At 40.9% G+C, this 17,574-nt stretch overlaps 1 protein-coding gene across 4 annotated transcripts in view; it reads right to left on the reverse strand.

Annotated features, from left to right (window-relative positions):
• LOC140188529 (calmodulin-binding transcription activator 1-like) overlaps window positions 1-17,574 on the reverse strand; it is a 1,232,669-nt gene that overhangs the window by 41,561 nt on the left and 1,173,534 nt on the right. For all 4 annotated transcript variants that reach the window (XM_072244898.1, XM_072244897.1, XM_072244896.1 and 1 more), the window contains 6 exons: window positions 16,422-16,740; window positions 12,732-13,270; window positions 10,396-10,583; window positions 9,199-9,445; window positions 7,445-7,516; window positions 201-394 (listed from right to left, as the gene is read on the reverse strand). In XM_072244898.1, coding sequence (XP_072100999.1) covers window positions 201-394; window positions 7,445-7,516; window positions 9,199-9,445; window positions 10,396-10,583; window positions 12,732-13,270; window positions 16,422-16,740 — 1,559 coding nt within the window. The remainder of the gene's footprint in view (window positions 1-200; window positions 395-7,444; window positions 7,517-9,198; window positions 9,446-10,395; window positions 10,584-12,731; window positions 13,271-16,421; window positions 16,741-17,574) is intronic.

Genomic DNA, 17,574 nt, shown 5'->3' on the forward strand with positions numbered 1-17,574 from the left:
TAACCCTTCCCTTCTACATAACCCTCCATCAAATGCATTTGCAAATACACCACATCTTTCAGTTTCCTTCATATAAACTTAGTGGTGTCCTCAAGAACTCTATTAGATTGTCAAATACAATGTTCTTTTCATTAAAACAGGTTGTCTTGGCTTAATCATAGGAACTGAGAGAAGAGTTGTGTCCATTAGCAAAGTCCTACCTGATTTTCTGTTGTGCCATGGCACCTGTCCGTCGCTTCTGCCTCATTTTCCCGTATTCCTTGTAGCTACGGTAATACTGCTGGATAAGGACAGCTGCACGCCGACTCTGCTGAAACTTCTTCTGCTCATAATAGCTGCGGAACTTGCTCTGGATCAGGATGGCGGCCAGCGTCATCTTTTTGTAAAGTGCATACTGAGGAGACACAAAGGTCAATATCCTTGTCAGAGGAGGAAAAAAAGAGTCAATCCTAGATAGAAAGGAGAGGTGCTTGGCTGGTGAAGAATCTCCACAAATGGCTTTCCCTCGATGAATAAAACCTGAGTACTTCTTGATCCTCACCTCAAACTAGTAACTAGCTTCCAAACATGCCATGCCAAATTAGTAACAACAAAAGAACATTAACAATAGTAGAAGGAGTAGGTCATACACCTCAAGTCCACTCTGCTATTCAATTGGATCATGGCTGCTCTCAACATCACATTCCCATCCTATCCCTAAGCCTCTTGAAACAAAAAGAGATGAGGAAATCAAAATCTAGGCTAACATTCAAAAGAAGCAGAATCACTCTGTAAATGAACAATTATTGACAGTCACTCTTTGTATGGGCATATACCATTTATCAGCACTTAATAAGTCCAATGGCATGTTTCATTTGTGCTCATCAACCAGCAAGCCATTACACTGGCCAAAATCCAAATTAAAATGCAGCTAATGTTAGGATTGATAACCCTGGATGGATTTACTGGTAAAGGCTTATACATTTAACCATCCTGCCCGGTCAAATGGGTACTTTCATCACCAATATTTCTACAAAAACATTGAAGGAAACTTAAATAAAATCACATATTGTGAATACATTCTTATGGAGATTCCAGGATAATACTGACTTACTGGTGTCTTTGGTATGGATGGTGTCACATTATGATGATTTCTGAACCATGTTATCCGGAAGCAACAGGCAGGTGAAGTTGGTCTTATAAATAAGGCAAACTTAAATCGCAACATCCCCAACATGATGAGAAACTATTTCCACCATGCAAGGGTGCCTTCAAGCTACTCATGCTGGCTGGTTAAGTCTCATTATGGTACTGTCCGATTCCTGTCATTGCACCTCAGAAAAATATTTAAGTTCTTGAACTAAGACAAGTAATCAAACTTTATAGGGGATAAGGGGCCAGATTTTCTGAGTAGCTGGATAAATTGGTATTTTCTCCTGAGAGAGAGGAGATGAAAGAAATATTTAATTTTGATCAAGAGTAAATGTACAGGAACTGTTTCCACTGGCATGAAATAAAATAAAAATACAGGAAGAACTCAGCCAGCCAACAGTTAAGCAACCTCTGTGGAAAGAGCAATCAGTTAACTGAGTTCTTCCTCCATTTCTGTTTCTTGTTTCAGATTCCACCATCTGTAGCTTTGTTTCTTTTCCACTAGCAGAACGCCAGTAATCACAGGATGTAGATTTAAAATAATTAGCAAAAGAAGAACAGGGGACATGATGAGAATTTCCTTCTCATTGTAAACAGTTATGATCTAGAATGCATACCTGAGAGGGCAGCGGAAACAAATTCATGAGTAAAAATCAAATTGCAATTAGATTAACATTTAGAAAGACTCAGGTCTGTGGGGGAAAAAAAAAGCAGATGAGGGACTGATTGGATAGCTGTTTAAAAATCCAGAATAGGCATGAAGGTCTAGTTAGCCTTCGTCTGTGTTGCAAGATTCTATGATGATGTGAAAGTACACCATGTGGGCTTTCTTCTCACTTCATACCAAGCTTCAATTTAAAGCAATACATTCCTTTAAAATTAGAAGGAAATGCACATTACCCCTGGCTTCAGTGAATGGTGCAAATTTGCTGAGAATCCACTCAGCAGAGGGTACTAACGCACACAGTGCCACATTGCAGACCCAGCTCTGCTCCCACAATCTCTCCTGCTTCAGAGCTCCGGACCTCTGCAACCACTGGGGAAGAGTTGATAAGTGATTTCTCCTGCTGTGGCGAAAGGGGATGGAAATTCAGAAGTACAGGCACTGCTGTTCAGCCTCACGCAATGCCAGAAGAATCCCCCAGCCCCACAACATTTATGATCAATAAGGACCATGAAAAGTCATGTTATTGGGAACACTATCAGTTCCTGACTTGGATATACATTGTTAATCATCCATCCAGGAATTCTTGAATTCATGGCAGTGCTAACTTCAAATGGATCATAGCAGTTTAAGAAGATCCACTACCATATTCTCGGACTAAGAGATGTAGAACACAACTTGTTTCTATTTACTCTGTGATTGTCCAATTATAATGCAGAAGAACAAAAGCAAAAGATAGTGATTGTGGGATACAATACAGGTCATTAACCTGAAGCATTAATGCCTCTCTGCAAAGGTGCTGCCTGACCTGTTGAGTATTTTCTGCATCTTTTGTTTTATTATATTGGTAGAAAAAGATTAATTACTGCAGAAGACGACTTGACACCAGCATGGAACAGCTGTACTTAATATGCTTCTGTTCTCTAAATTCCATGGATGCAATCTGCAATTTTAAACTTCTGTGTTAAATTTCACTTTACTCTTCTGAATTTGAGCTGTTGCTCACCTTCTTAGGCTCTCTTCATTCTTAAAGCCACTTAACCTTGGTATAGTACCTGTGAACAACTTCTGCACCAGCTCAAAAGAGAGAAGGCTTGAACAAAATAATTAAATCTAAATTAATTTAAATGGTTATGCAAATGACTTTTTGGCACATGAAGACAACATGCAACATCCCCAAATACTAATGTCATTTGAGATTTTGACTCAAAACACCATTAAAGTAAATTATATATGCTTATGTCAAAATAGTATTAATTGGTGGTCACCTAATGGTCACATATCATAGCAGTGCAAAATGAACAACATTGAAATTCCATTTATGAACTGCATTACCTTCAAGGCTATCCATGTAAGCTTGCAAAGTGAATATAATAGATATTAGTACCAGAGAAAAGAAAGCCCCATGTAGATGTAGTAGAGCCTGCCCTGTCAGTGTTGGGACACAACAGGAACTTGTAATCCCAAAGACACTTTTCACACTGACAAACATCACAAAGTTCTGCATGAATAGAAAGATGAGAGAATTTGGAGGGAATCAGGAAGAAGCAGCAATCTGTGGAGGACAATTTTTAATTTTTGCCCGGAAACATGGCAGACAGTAAGTCTTCTGAAGCTGTCTCCCACAACTCACCAACTCACTATCATCACCTTTTAGAAAAGAAAGAAGCCGTTAGGTTCCTCCACCTAGTATGTCTAAAGCCAGAGGCCTGATGTTTGAAAGTCTGTGAGTCTACTGGAGGGTGAAGGCCTGGACGTGGCCTATCCTGGGGTTGGAAGACTGTCTGTATGTGTGAGTTAGGAGGTAGAAAAGGGGCTGTTTTCTGTTGTTGCTGCTATGTTGTCCTGCTAAATACTGTGAGCATGCTATGTTGGCGCCTGAGTATGTGGCAACATTTGTGGGCAGCTCATCCTTAGGTTGTTTGTGTTGTTAAGGCAAATGATACATTTCACTGTATGTTTCGATGTATATGTGACAAATAAGTGAATCTGAACCTGACCCTGCCCACTATCAGTTAGATCCTGGCCAATCTTGACCACATGGTTTGGATGCTTTAAGGGATTTTTCTATTAAATTCAAATAGATTACTGAATGTTTCTATGTGATGGTACCCAACCAATATTCCCACATTTAGAATTCCCCTGTTGGTTTCCCTTAGCTTGAATCTCCTCCATTTGCCCAGGGAGGATGCTGATCCTAGCTGAGAGGCCCAGCATGATGGCTAGCTGCCATCTGGGTCATTCTGTCTGTGTCAGTCTACGACAAAGATACGAGGGACATTCTGCCAAATTGTATCAGTTCAGGTAAAGAGCTGGCAGTGAAATCAATTCTGTTTTTTACTCTGATTTAAGTAATCAGAGTAAAAAATACAAGGAGATGTTGTGCAGGACAAATACAGAGCCGATGTGAAACCAAGAGGAAATGCAAGATATATTAGGAAATTTGATTGTAAAAAGATTGGTCAAACCTTTTAAAAACATTAAGACTACAGGAAAAAAATGTCTGATAGTGATGGAAACCTGCTGTCCTTATTAGAACAGCTCTATTTGTAAATTGGTAACCAAAGGAAATTGGTTGGCGCAATCAGCCTCTGAAATGGTCTAGCAAGTCACTCTGATCAAGTGGAAATCAGGGATAGCCATGATGTAGTGGCTTTGACACAACTTTCGCATCCTTTGAGTGATTTAAAAATAACGGCAGAGCAAGGTAGGGAATTTGACAAAAACCCAGGTTGAGTCTGAGAGCTCCTTGTCTGCCTGGGGATTTAATTAAAGATTTTGAAATACGCATTTATTCCCCAACTCTCTACTCTTAGGTTTCCATTAGTTCAGAGTGGCACAGAGAGAGTGCCCCAAGTTAAGATAGCTCTCTAAGTAACACTTCAAGTATTGAGCACTGCATTTACTATTGCCACTTCAGGAGATCTGGCATTTCTTGCCAGGTATTTTTATGGGACAGTCTGTGGATCAGCAGAACAGTGCTTGGAAATATTCTCAGGACTGGCAGAAGATGCCATGCATGGTTAACATAGAAAGAATTAATACTGAAATGTGATTGCAGAATGGTGCATAGAAGTTGTGAAGTATTAATTAAATTAACTATCATAAAATTGCGTGTGAGATCAGGAAATTAATGACAGAAGGGGAACTGGAGATCAAGGTGAAAGGATATGGATTACGTAGCAGAACAACTACCAGATATTAAAATTGACTAGGCTTTGCATGAGATATTGACGAACAGCAGCAGGAGATGAAATATATTGAGGATTAATCCATATTAATTCCCAGTGGCAGCTCCTTTTGTCATTCTCTCACCATCTGCTTGGATAATTCGTGAAGTTACTGGAAGAGGAACAAGCTTAATGCTCTTTTTATACACTGTTTTTGTGAATTCTTTATGTTGAAAGCAGGTGATGTTACAATATAGCAATGAAATATTTCTGTTGCCAATCTCTCACAGATAATTGAGCTTCTTCTGCATTCCCAAGTCAAGTACTCTAAAGCTAAGCACAGTACGAGTAGATATGGAGTGAAAAATCGTCTTGATCAATTTTAGGTCTCTCCACCATTGTTCTCAAAATTTCTGGAGACAATTTAAAGCACAGGACCAGTACTGAAGCTGCCCAAGCCATTTCACCCTCGTGAGCTCCATCCCGTTAACGTGTACTGACAGTCTCATTACCAAAGGTGAAAATTGAGCCCAGACCAATTTATTACCCAGCTTAGGCTCACATTAACGAGCATATGAATAAATGAATTAATGGGCAAGAGTTTTAACTTTGACTGGAGCCAATGATTAATTAAAGGATTGATATTGGAGTGGCCACCTGTTATACAATCTGAAATGAACTGAATCAATATTTTCAGAAGAAATTTGCGATGGACAGCAGAGAAGAAGACAAGGGAAAGGAGAGGATAGGGAGTTAAATAGAAGAATTTTAAGATCAACAAAATAATTGCTGGGATTAAGATTATTCACCTGAAACATCAGCTGTTTTCCTTACACTACAGATGCTGCCAGACTTGCTGAATGTTTGATACATTTTCTGCCTTCTTACTTACGTTTCTTGTCATGAGCACCTGTCCCAAGACAATGAAGGGTCTGACCTAACACTTCCTAATAAACAAGAACAGTGGCTTGTCCATGACAGACCTATTGCCACGCAGGCTTTGTTTTCTGTGTACATACCAAGCATTTCCAAGCACACTAAGAATAGCATACACTGCTTGAATACTGTCTCAAAGTAGCTACATGCCTGGAGCCGGATTTAGTGATGTATGCGTCAATGCAAAGTAGTGAGCTCTCATAGCTGAAGAAATGCGATTTGGTGTATCTATTGAACTGTGAGAGCAAACTCTCCTTGTGGTGAAGTAATTACTGAGGCCATATGGGTTGGCTAGTCAGGAGACTGTCAGAGCTAGTATAGTACATCAATAAATCAGTGCAATGTCACACCTTTCACTTCCCAGAATCATGGAAACAGGCTCTTGCAGTCCACATCATCCATGTCAACAATTCTAATCCCATTTCCCTGCATGGGGCCTGTATTCCTCTGTGTCTTTCCTATCTCAGTACCTGCCCAAATGCCTTTTAAACATTGTAACTGTAAGTGGCCCCACTACCTCCTCTGGCAGCTCATTCTGGAAATTCACCACCATCTGTGTAAAAACCTTCCCTGTAGATCTCTTTCAACTTTCTCTCCTCTTATCTTAAACATGTGCCCTGTCCTGGGAAAAAGATTCTGACCAACTATCCTATTTACAGCCTTCATAATTTAATAAATATATATAAGGTCCCAACCTATCCAAACTCTTCTAACAACTAGAGTCCTCATTCCAGGTGATATCCTGGTGAAGATCTTCTGCAGTACCTCTATTGCTACCACTTCCATCCCATAATATTGTAACCAGAACTGTATGCAGTACTCTTGTTATCTACACCTACAACATTAAGGAAAATTAAAGCTCCTTCAAACGGTGAACTAAAACAAGTCCTTCGGTTTTGGTTTTATCTACGTAACTCTGCCAAGTTTTATTTGAATATTTTCCTCATGTTCCTGAACCTCTATGCATTTTTCTGCCTCTATCTTTTGCTAATTGCACTGAAACTTAAGACTCTGACACAACCCCTCCTTTCTCATTGCCTTTTGTCTTTGTAACTTCTTGTTCCATTTCCTTCCCTGGAATTGATGTTATCCTGGCTTCCTAACTGATGAAGGGTCTCAGCTCAAAATGTCAGCTGTTTATTCCTCTCCATAGATGCTGCCTGACTTGCTGAGTTCCTCCAGCTTTTTGTGTGTCCTGCTCAAGATTTCCAGCATCTGCAGAATCCTTTGTTTTTAAAATGTAGTAACACCTGGCTAGTGATAGGGGTCACTCATAATCCCATTTAGTTGACTGCTGTCATGTTCAAGGCCATAAAATGATGGCAGATCAGTTCTGTTCTCAATGCATTGTGATGCGAGAGGGAGGTGGTGGTAAATTGTAACAGTGATCCGGGTTGGAAAAAGCCCTTTGTACGTCAGCTGAGCATGATAAATCCCAATGTAGTGGCCTCCTATCATAAGGCTGTCAACTAACTCAACTCAGATATGTCAATTGACTTTATTATTCTTTGCCCAAGTGGGAAGGCTCATATTTAATTTTTACCTGTTTGTATTTTCTGTAGCAGCGCTGAATAACAGCAGCAGCCAATTCTTGCTGTTCCCTAAAAGGACGTCCCTAAAACAAATGGAAAACAATGTTAACAAGTGCTGCCCTTTATAAAAAAACAGAAAATATTGGAAAACCTCAGGAGGTCAGGCAGCATCTGTGGAAAGAGAAACAGTTAACATTTTTGATCACAGATCCTAGATCAAAATTGATATTCATAGTCACTGATAGATCTTCTCTTAAAGTCATAGAATGATACAGCACAGAAGGTCAATCTGACTGTACTGCCCTTTTGGTGAAATGTTCACTAATCTCACTTCCTTGCTCTTTCACAGCCCTGCACTTAAAAAGCTTTAAGTATTTATCCAATATTCTTTTGAAAAGTGTTATTAAATCTTCATCCCCCAGCTTTGAGGGAATGCATTCCATAATACCACAAAGCACATTGAGGTAAGAAAAAAAAACTCACCAATTGAGTCTTGCCAAATCCTTTCATTAGCATATAGGAAGCTCTCAAAAGAGTTCCATCAATCCCATTACCTCACGAACTTACTCTCTTGCACCATGTGATTCTCCCTCTAGTTATCTACATGTGAGATAAGCTATTGTTGCCAATTAACCTTTCAGCTTGCATATCTTTGGGATGTTGGGGATAACTGAAGCGGCAAGGGAAAATCTATGTTGTCAAAGAAAAAACATGCAAGGTAGCAACGGAGGTCAGAATCAGACCTGGATCATCATGTCACAGTTACAAAAACAGGCTCTTCAGACCCATGGAATCCACTCCACCAAACAATCACACATTTATACGAATCCTACACTAACCTCATTCTCCTTCTGTTCCTATTCACTACTTCCAGGTTCTTCTTATCACCAACATACAAGGAGCACCAACAGCACCAACCCTGGCACTATGAGAACCTACAGCACTTGATGATGCAATTATTTGGACTTGTAATTTTCTTCCCCCGAACCCATTGCCACTTTCTGGAGTTCCAAGGGCTTTAAAGACCAAGCCTAATCTCTAATCAGCTTGTCTCAACTGCTACTTAAGCATTGAAGGCATTACACCAGCTCATTCCTGCATCTCAGCCAAGAACTAGTCACATACACTTTGCAGTGCAGCTAACAGGCAGTGGGTATGAGAATTACATCAGGAAAATGCCAACTGTATGATACACTACAGCCACATGCTCTGGCAAAATGACCCTAGGAATTCAGCTGCATTACTGATGTAATGTAGATAATGTGGCAACCAAGCAGCATTGTCTAGTTTGGGAATGTTGGCTGAGAGATATGAATTGGCAAGTTCAGTTGAAAAACTACTCCACCTTACTTTAAAATATTCCAGAGATCCAAGCAGGCAGACAGGGACCTTGGTTTGACTTTCTCAAATGTCCAGGGTGTGTTTATCACTATACTGAGGCATCAGCCAAGGTAGTGTATTCAAGTCCATGAGAGGAGGCTGACCCTAGGACAAGCATACCTTACAGATGGTTGAAAGAGCTCTATCTTGAGGAAGACTGCGTAATACCTCAAAGAACATCACTAAAAAATATATAGGCCATTTAACACATTGCTATTACTGGGTCCTGTGTAGATACAGTGTACTGTGCTTCCTACAATACAGCAATTCTAGGATTGGGTTTTGAGGATCAAATTAGCATGGCTACCACACAGACATTTTATAATTGCTCATGGTGGAACTCCACAACATATATTTCCAGGATTGGCCTTCCATTCCCTCTAACCTTGTACTTCCGGAAAGCAGTCTGCACCAACTTGGCAGCTTCATACAGCTCTCTCTGCTCATGATCTGACAAGGTCAGCTGGGCAAACTCATTCTCCATTTTCTCACTGGTAGATGCACTCAGGAACTCAGACCAATCAGCTGCCGATGGGAGAGTGGGCTTCTCAAAATTAACTTCGCTGATCGGTGATGAGGCAGGGCTTTGGCTTGCATTAGAGGGAGGAGTCAGGGGCTCACTGTACAAAGATCTGGAACATAAAAGGGAAAACAGGGGTTAACAGCAATTCCAGTAACACAAGAGCTCTATATCCTAATGACAGGTTTTCATATTGCAGCAGCAGAATGCTTTCAGCTGAGTATCCATTCATCATTAGCAACTTCCATTTATAAGTCTTCTAATGCAGAAAAGCATTCCAAGGTGCTTCAGAGGAGTGTAATCACTGAGTCATTAGGACAGGAAATAAAGCTGATCAAGTGGAGAGATTTTAAGAGCAATTTTCCAGGAGGAGACAGAGGTGGAGAGGACGAATGATTTACGGAGGGAATTCCAGTTAGTCATGGTTGCCAAAGGTGTAGCAAAAAAAAAATCAGGGGATACCAAATAGTTATAAGTAAGGGAGTTTGAAATTTAGAAGGTTGTAAGCTGGAGGAGATAAAAAGGAGGGTAAAAATTCATGGAGGATTTTAATTTTACACTGAGAACTTCAAAATTGCTGCATTGCTTGACCAGACCCACACCAATATAGGCCAATAAGTACCCAGATGATGGGTAAGGGAAAAGGTGCAACAAGGAAACAGATTCTAGCACAAGCATAAGTTTTTGAAGGTAGGAAAAAGGGGGTGCTTGCAGGGACAAATTTGGACATAACAAAGCATGACTGAGGCTTCAGCAACACACAGCTTGTGCCAGGTACATAGATTAGTAAAAACAGAGTAACAGTGAGGGAGAAGTTCACTACCCTCTTCTCCTTGCCACTTAGTCATTGGGTTGAAATCAAGCTTCTTCAACCCTCTGCAACAAGAACCCAAATTCTGCATCTCACAGCTCCCATGTCTTGCTTTTCCTTTCCTCCCACAACCTAATTTGAGCTTGGCAATCAGCTCAAATTGCAGTGCCATGTTTTCAACTTCTTTTAATAGACTTTTGACTTTCACCCAGATTCACCAATACTAATATGAAGAACCATGAAATACAGACCGAAGCTGAGATAAGGTGGGTAAATGGTCCACATCTGCCAGGTAGCTGGCCAACCAGCTTAAGGTGGTGTTCACACTCGGTACATCCCCTCGCTCGGACAATGAGAATTCCATAGGGATGAAGTTTTCCTGCTTGATCCTTTCTGGCGTAGCTTCAATGATCTGTTCAGCCAAGGATATCATATTAGCCTATAAAAGTAAAAGTAAATTAAGAATATTTTTCTTTGTCTGCCCAAAGCAACTGTTCTAAAGTATTAATTGCAAATCTTTTAAGAAAGAAAAAGGAAGCTAATGGATTTTAAAACAAAATGTAGTTGTTTTGTTCACAAAATTTAATCATAAAAATATGAAGTTATATTCTGTGCTTTCCTACATTTTATATTAATATCTATAACAAAATCATTGTGAATGGAATTATAAATCTATCACAAAACAGCAAATATAATCCCACCAATCCATTGTCTCCTGAAACTGCTGACTTATGCTGAGGGACAATACCACCATTTATATCAAATGTCCTTGACAGGACCACAAGGTGATAAACCATAGGAGCAAAATTCGGCCATTTGGCCCACCGAGCTTGCTCTGCCATTCAATCATGGCTGATTTATTATCCCTCTCAAACTATTCTCCTGCCTTCTCCCTGTGACCTATGGCACCCTGACTAAACAAGAACCTACCCACCTCCACTTTAAACTTACCCAATGATTTGCCCTCTACAAGCATATGTGGCAATGACTTCCACAGATCCAATACCCTCTGGCTAAAGAAATTCCTCCTCATCTCTGTTCTAAATGGACCTCTCTCTATTCTGAGATTGTGTCCTCTGGTCCTAGACTCCCCCACTATAGAAAACATCCTCTCCACATCCACTCTATCTAGGCCTTTCAATATTTGATAAGTTTCAATGATATCCCCCCTCATTTAACTAAATTTCAGTGAACAAAGCTCCAAAGTCATCAAATGCTCTTCACAGTTAATCCATTCAATCCCAGAATCATTCTTGAGAACCTCCTCTGGACCCTCTCCAGTGCCAGCACATCTTTTCTTAGATAAGGGGCTCAAAGCTGGTCACAATACTCCAAGAGCGGTCTGACCAATGCCTTATAAAGTCTCAGCAATACATCCTTGCTCTTGTATTCTAGTCCGCTTGATAACATTGCATTTCCTTCCTTACCAGCAACTCACCCTGCAAGTTACCTGTAGGGAATTGTGCATAAGGACTCTGAAGTCATTTTGCACTTATTATTTTTGAATTTTCTCTCTGTTTAGAAAATAGTCTACAACTTTATTCCTTCTGCCAAAGTGCATGACCATACACTTCCCTACATTACAATCCACCTGCCACTTCTTTACCCATTCTCCCAATCAAAGTCCTTTTGCAAATTCCCTGCTTCTTCAACACTACCTGCCCCTCCATCTAACTTCGTATCACCCACAAACTTGATCACAAAGCCATCAATTCTGTCATCCAAATCATTAACATATAACATGAAAAGAAGGAGTCCCAACACCAGCCCCTGCAGAACTCCACTAGTCACCGAGAGTCAATCAGAAAGGCCCCTTGATTTCCCACTCTTTACCCCCTGCCAGTCAGCCAATCTTCTATCCAGGTTGGTATCTTCGTTGTAATACCCTGGGTTCTTGTTAAGCATCCTCACGTACCTTGTCAAAGGCCTTTTGAAAATGCAACTCTCCTTTGTCTATCCTGCTTGTTATCTCCTCAAAGAATTCCAAGAGATTAGTCAGGCAAGATTTACCTTTAAGGAAATGATGCGGACCTTGTCTTATTTTATCATATTCCTCCAAGTACCCTTAATAATGGACTCCAACATCTTCCCAACCACTAAAATCAGGCTAATTGGCCTATAATTTCCTTTTTCTGTCTCCCTCCCTTCTTAAAGAGTGGAGTGACACTTACAATGTTCCTGTCCTCCAGAACCATTCCGGAATCTATTGATTAAGTGCCTCTACTTTAAAAAACAGTGGACTTCACCATAGCATAACAGGTACACGTGCCAAATCTGACCCTGACATCTGTGTTCCTTACTGTAGGCTTTGCTGAATGGGGAACAGGGAGCAGGAGTGTAGGCTTCTTTCTTTGCTTTCCAGCCACTGTGACCAACAGGTACTCTAACATGTGCATGGCAAAATATTGGTCCCTTCAGCATAATCTATCAATGCCCAGTGTCACAGATTGTTCATGGCCCCTTACGATCTCCAAAAAAAGAAAAGGCAAGGAACTTGAGAATAAATTGGAGAAACATTTTCTATCTTTTGTCATTAACAGTTCTTGTGATTACCACAGTAAAAAGTTCTTAATTCTGTATCTCCTACCTGCAAATCATCCATATGTTGGAGGCACTCCTCATTCTCCTTGTATGATAATAGTTCTGCATCCACCATCTCTCTCTCCGACAACATTAAAACACTGATGTCTTGCTTCTGTTGTATCCTGTGAGCAATGGAACTGGCACTGAGACCTGATACCTTCCTTATCACTGCTGGCTGCCCTGTTGCAGTCTGTGCTGCTACACTGACGTAAATCTCCTTCTGGCTCCATTTTGGACTCGTCTGGTTTCCAACATTCCTGCATCCAGTGGCTAGTGGCAAAGAGAATTCTGAGGTATGGTGGGAGGTTTCCCTGGGACTTTTCCTCTCTATTTCGGAATCGATTGCATCTGGGCTTGATTGTTTTGGGCTGGAGTTCAGCTTGATGGGGATCTTCTGCTCCAGATTTAGCGGAGGGGGTGATGATTTGTCTTGCCTGGTGTGGAAGTGCTCTGTGTTTAGCTTGTGCTTCTTGGAAGCTGGAAGGTCTCGCTGGTTGTCATTCCCGCGGTACTGGAGGGATTCTGACCTCGGCCGCCTGAGATCTAGCACATGGAAAACAAGTCTGTGTTTATTTAAGTGAATAAACACTTAAGTGATTTCCAATGAATTTCTCATAGAATTACAAAACCATGAAACATAGATTGAGACAATTCAGCTCATCCAGTGGTTTCTGACCAATGAAGCTTTTCTTACCTTTCAAAATGACTACCTCATATACTGTATTTTTTAAAAACATATTCAAAACATTGCTTTCCTAAGGGTTTCATAACTGAGGGAGGTAGTGAGGATAAGCTCCCACTACCTATTAAATGCTCCCAATGGCATGCATCTCAAATAGCCTTCATTGTGGCTTAGCTACTAAGCCTGTCAGAACCGTTTCTACTGACAGAAGGGGCAAAGACTTAAAACAAGTTGCTTTGGGCAAATGGGGCTCATCAGCTGTGGCTGGCAGCTCATCTAGGAGAAGGAAAAGTCTGATCTCAAACTTCCATTGCCTTGTGGCTATACCCACTCATTGGGGAAGGCTTCAGGTGTATACCCCGAGGAAAAATCCGGAGCTGGAATCCCTGAGGCAGTCCTACACTGAGTTCAACGCTGACTGGCAATTCGTAAAACATCACTGATGCCAAACCATATCAGTCTCTGCTATTAATTTGGATTCGTCAGCTGTGTGGACAGGGGGAGGCTGCTGCATAGGCAACAGCTTGCTCTCCATATTGTACCACCTGGCTTGCGTATCACACAGACAGCTAGCTCGCAAAATCCATGGTCGACCTTGACCAACGGAGGGCCTCAATTCAAAACGTTTACTGGTAAATCAGGAAGTTATTGCTGTCCCCTATTACTATTCAACAGAGTGACTGTTAGGTCACTTCAGAAGGCAAGGACGCGGAGTTAGTGAACAAAAACAAAGTATTGCAGAGGTCAGAAAAAAAGTGGAAAATGCTGAAAATATTCCACAGGTCAGGTATTGTCTATGGAAGGAAAAATGGAAAAGTCATCAAGCTCATTCATTAATTCTGCTTCTCTTAGGTGAGGAAGCATCTATAGAAAAGCAGAGCTAATGTTTCAGGTAGGTGACCCTACTGCCTCTCTATCCACACATGACTACTGGCCTGATGAATATTTCCAACATTTTGAGTGAACCAAATACATTTTTACAAGAATTTGGTAGTTGCAAGGTCACTTTTAGTAGTGACATCTTTCAATGTCAGATTTATTTAATTAACATTAAATTCCCCAACTGCCATGGTGAGAGTTGAGCTCATGCCTCCAGGTATCTGGATGACTACACCTTTAATTTAGCATGATGATGTCATATCTCTGCTATGCCTTATGTATATGACTTATGCAAGGTGGCTTACATGCTTAACCTGACACACAAGAAATCATGAAAGCACTTAGTCAGACTGAGACAGAAATGAAGGCTCGGAATGTTATTCTCCCCTTACTGAGGAATCGTGCACTACCTAGTGAGGGTTGCTGACTGATAGTCAACCAGCTGTCACCTTAAATCCTGGGTTCATAACCTGGGGTCCACAGACTCCTTGCTTAATGATATTGGTCCATAGCATAAAAAAAGGTTGGGATCCTCTGGCTTAAACTATGGTTCAAACCACAGATTTTAATCATGATACCGTTCTATCCTCCTGATTTTTAATGTTGTTGGGCCAAATTGGGTGGTTGGGAGCCTAGTCAGCTGTTATCCTGGGGAATAAGCCTTGAGGAATCCTGACATAATTCTCTAGGAAACAGAGAAAATAAGGAACTTCAGCAGAGGCTAGCAAAAAGCAATTAACAAACCATCTGCTCCCACAGGTATAGGACAATGGGAATCGAGAGAAAACAGAAATAATTGAGTTTACATCTTCAGTAACATAGGGTCAGGGTTTTAACTTAGGCTAGGATAAGATAAACCTCCCTCCTACTCTTTTTCTCCATGGTTGTGGAAAAAGGATTGCGGTTTTGTATGCCTCCTAGTGGACTTAAAGCCGAAAGACTAAGAATTCAAAGTAATTCAACACTCCTTAGCAATATTACTCAGAAGGATGATTGTTGTAAGTGGAAAGCTGTTACAATAGTATAGGAAGAAATCATCCTTAGAGATTGAGGCATACTCTCAGGCTTTGCAAATCCTCCAGTCCAGTGGGACAATAAACTCACCAACATCAGCATCCTCTCCCAGGCCAACATCTTCAGCAAAGAGCTTCTAATGATAATAAAAAGAGAAAATGCTAGAGGCACTCAGCAGGTCAGTCAGCATTCTGATGAAGGGTCTCTAACCTGAAACATTAACTCTGTTTCACTTTCCACAGGTGCTGCCTGATCTGCTAGATGTTTCCAGCATTTTTAGTTTTTATTTTAGACCTCTGCAGATTGTTTTTCAAGGCTCTAACTATTCTGTTGTTTCAGACAGGTCATGTGTGTTCAGACTCAACTCTAGACTCCAAAAACAACACTTTACCCAAAGCTCTGTCATGACGAGAGATTTCCAGGTGGAGAGAGGAAACAATTGAAAGAAGCTCCCAAGGCCTCACTAAAACAACACATCTCCCGCAGCTCCTGAAAATCCTTGGCACATGACTGTTCAAATTGAAGAAGAAATGTTCATAATGGCACTGAGAATCTGAAGTCTGTTTGTGGATAGTTCAGTGTTAGTAGAAGGAGTGCACAATCTCCCATACCACCCAGCCACCTATTCCTTTCAGCATTCTCTGCCCCATATGTGCCAGAATCTGTAGGTTCCACATTGACTTTATCAATCACTTCAGAACACAGAGGTGCAACGGAAGTGACTATTATTGGGATAGTACAGACGGTGATTTATGCTTGCACTGGGAATATTTTATGAGATTGCATACAGGGAACCAGTGGATCTTACCCATGCTGTATACACTAGAAGTGCTTGACAGGACAACGAAAATGGATCTGTACTACAATTAACCTGTACTGTGTATTTTTGAATTGTTTGATGAGATGAGGGAGCTTTGTTCTGTATCTAAGCCAGGCATTGGAGTTTTTGATGAATCACACCGTACTGCTTTGCATCTCATGTGTGACGATCACTTCAAAACGCATCTGTTGCTCACACAGAGTGCTCAAATTGAAATTGTACCATTCTCCAGCATGAACATCCAGTCTTTGAATACTACAAAACAATGATTGCTAAGTACATGGAGTGAGTAAACGCACCTGTGGCAGATGATGTGCTGACACTCTTCTGAGCCTCCTGACTGCTGTTACTGCTATTGCTCCATTGTCTGATCCAGCTGTCACCCCCTGATTTTTCAGTGGGGGAGCAAACCATCCCAGGAGTCTGGGGAAGGCCAGGGAGCTGTGATTCATCTTCCCTCTGAAGTTCTTCCAGGTACTCTGCGAGCTTCACATGCCCCCTGGAACGGGCGATTGTCAGAGGCAAGCGACCCAGAGAATCAGGGATAGAGAGAGCTCGATTGTCCCACTTATACAGTACCACAGCCGCTTCAGTGTGCCCCAAAGCACATGCCCACATCTGGTTAAAAAGGAACAAACATGAATTATTTTCCATTCATTCTTGCAGACTGAATAATAAAGCATTTCTTTCAACGTTGACTGGCTGCAACATTCCAGTACAGAGTTAGAAATAAAACACAAACTGTTCCTTTCTTTTGGAAGTCGTAATTGTACATAACTTGGAGATATTTCACAGGGTGCACCATTTATTGTTGCTATATTAGTCACTCAATGTGCAGCTTACTATAGGATAAGCCTGAATCTGGCTGGGCATCTCCAAGCTAGATGCTGAAGTTCCAGTGTATCCATGCAGTCTCACATTTGGCCTGTGACCAGTGGCTACACAAATCCAAGGGCCCTCACCAGGAGCAGGTCCTATACCATATACAGTTGAAATCAGAAGCTTACATACACCTTAGCCAAATACATTTAAACTCCGTTTTTCACAATTCCTGACATTTAATCCTAGAAAAGATTCCCTGTCTTAGGTCAGTTAGGATCACTATTTTAAGAATGTGAAATGTCAGAATAATAGTAGAGAGAATGATTTATTTCAGCTTTTATTTCATTCATCACTTTCCCAGTGGGTCAGAAGTTTACATACATTTTGTTAGTATTTGGTAGCATTACCTTTAAATTGTTTAACTTGGGTCAAATGTTTTCGGTAGCCTTTCACAAGCTTCTCACAGTAATTTGGTGGAATTTTGTTCCATTCCTCCAGACAGAACTGGTGTAACTGAGTCAGGTTTGTAGGCATCCTTGCTCGCACACGCTTTTTCAGTTCTGCCCACAAATTTTTAACCTCCTGGCTGATGTCTTGAGATGTTGCTTCAATATATCCACATAATTTTCC

This window comes from Mobula birostris, chromosome 27 (genome assembly GCF_030028105.1).
Source record: "Mobula birostris isolate sMobBir1 chromosome 27, sMobBir1.hap1, whole genome shotgun sequence".
Lineage (NCBI taxonomy): Eukaryota > Metazoa > Chordata > Chondrichthyes > Myliobatiformes > Myliobatidae > Mobula > Mobula birostris.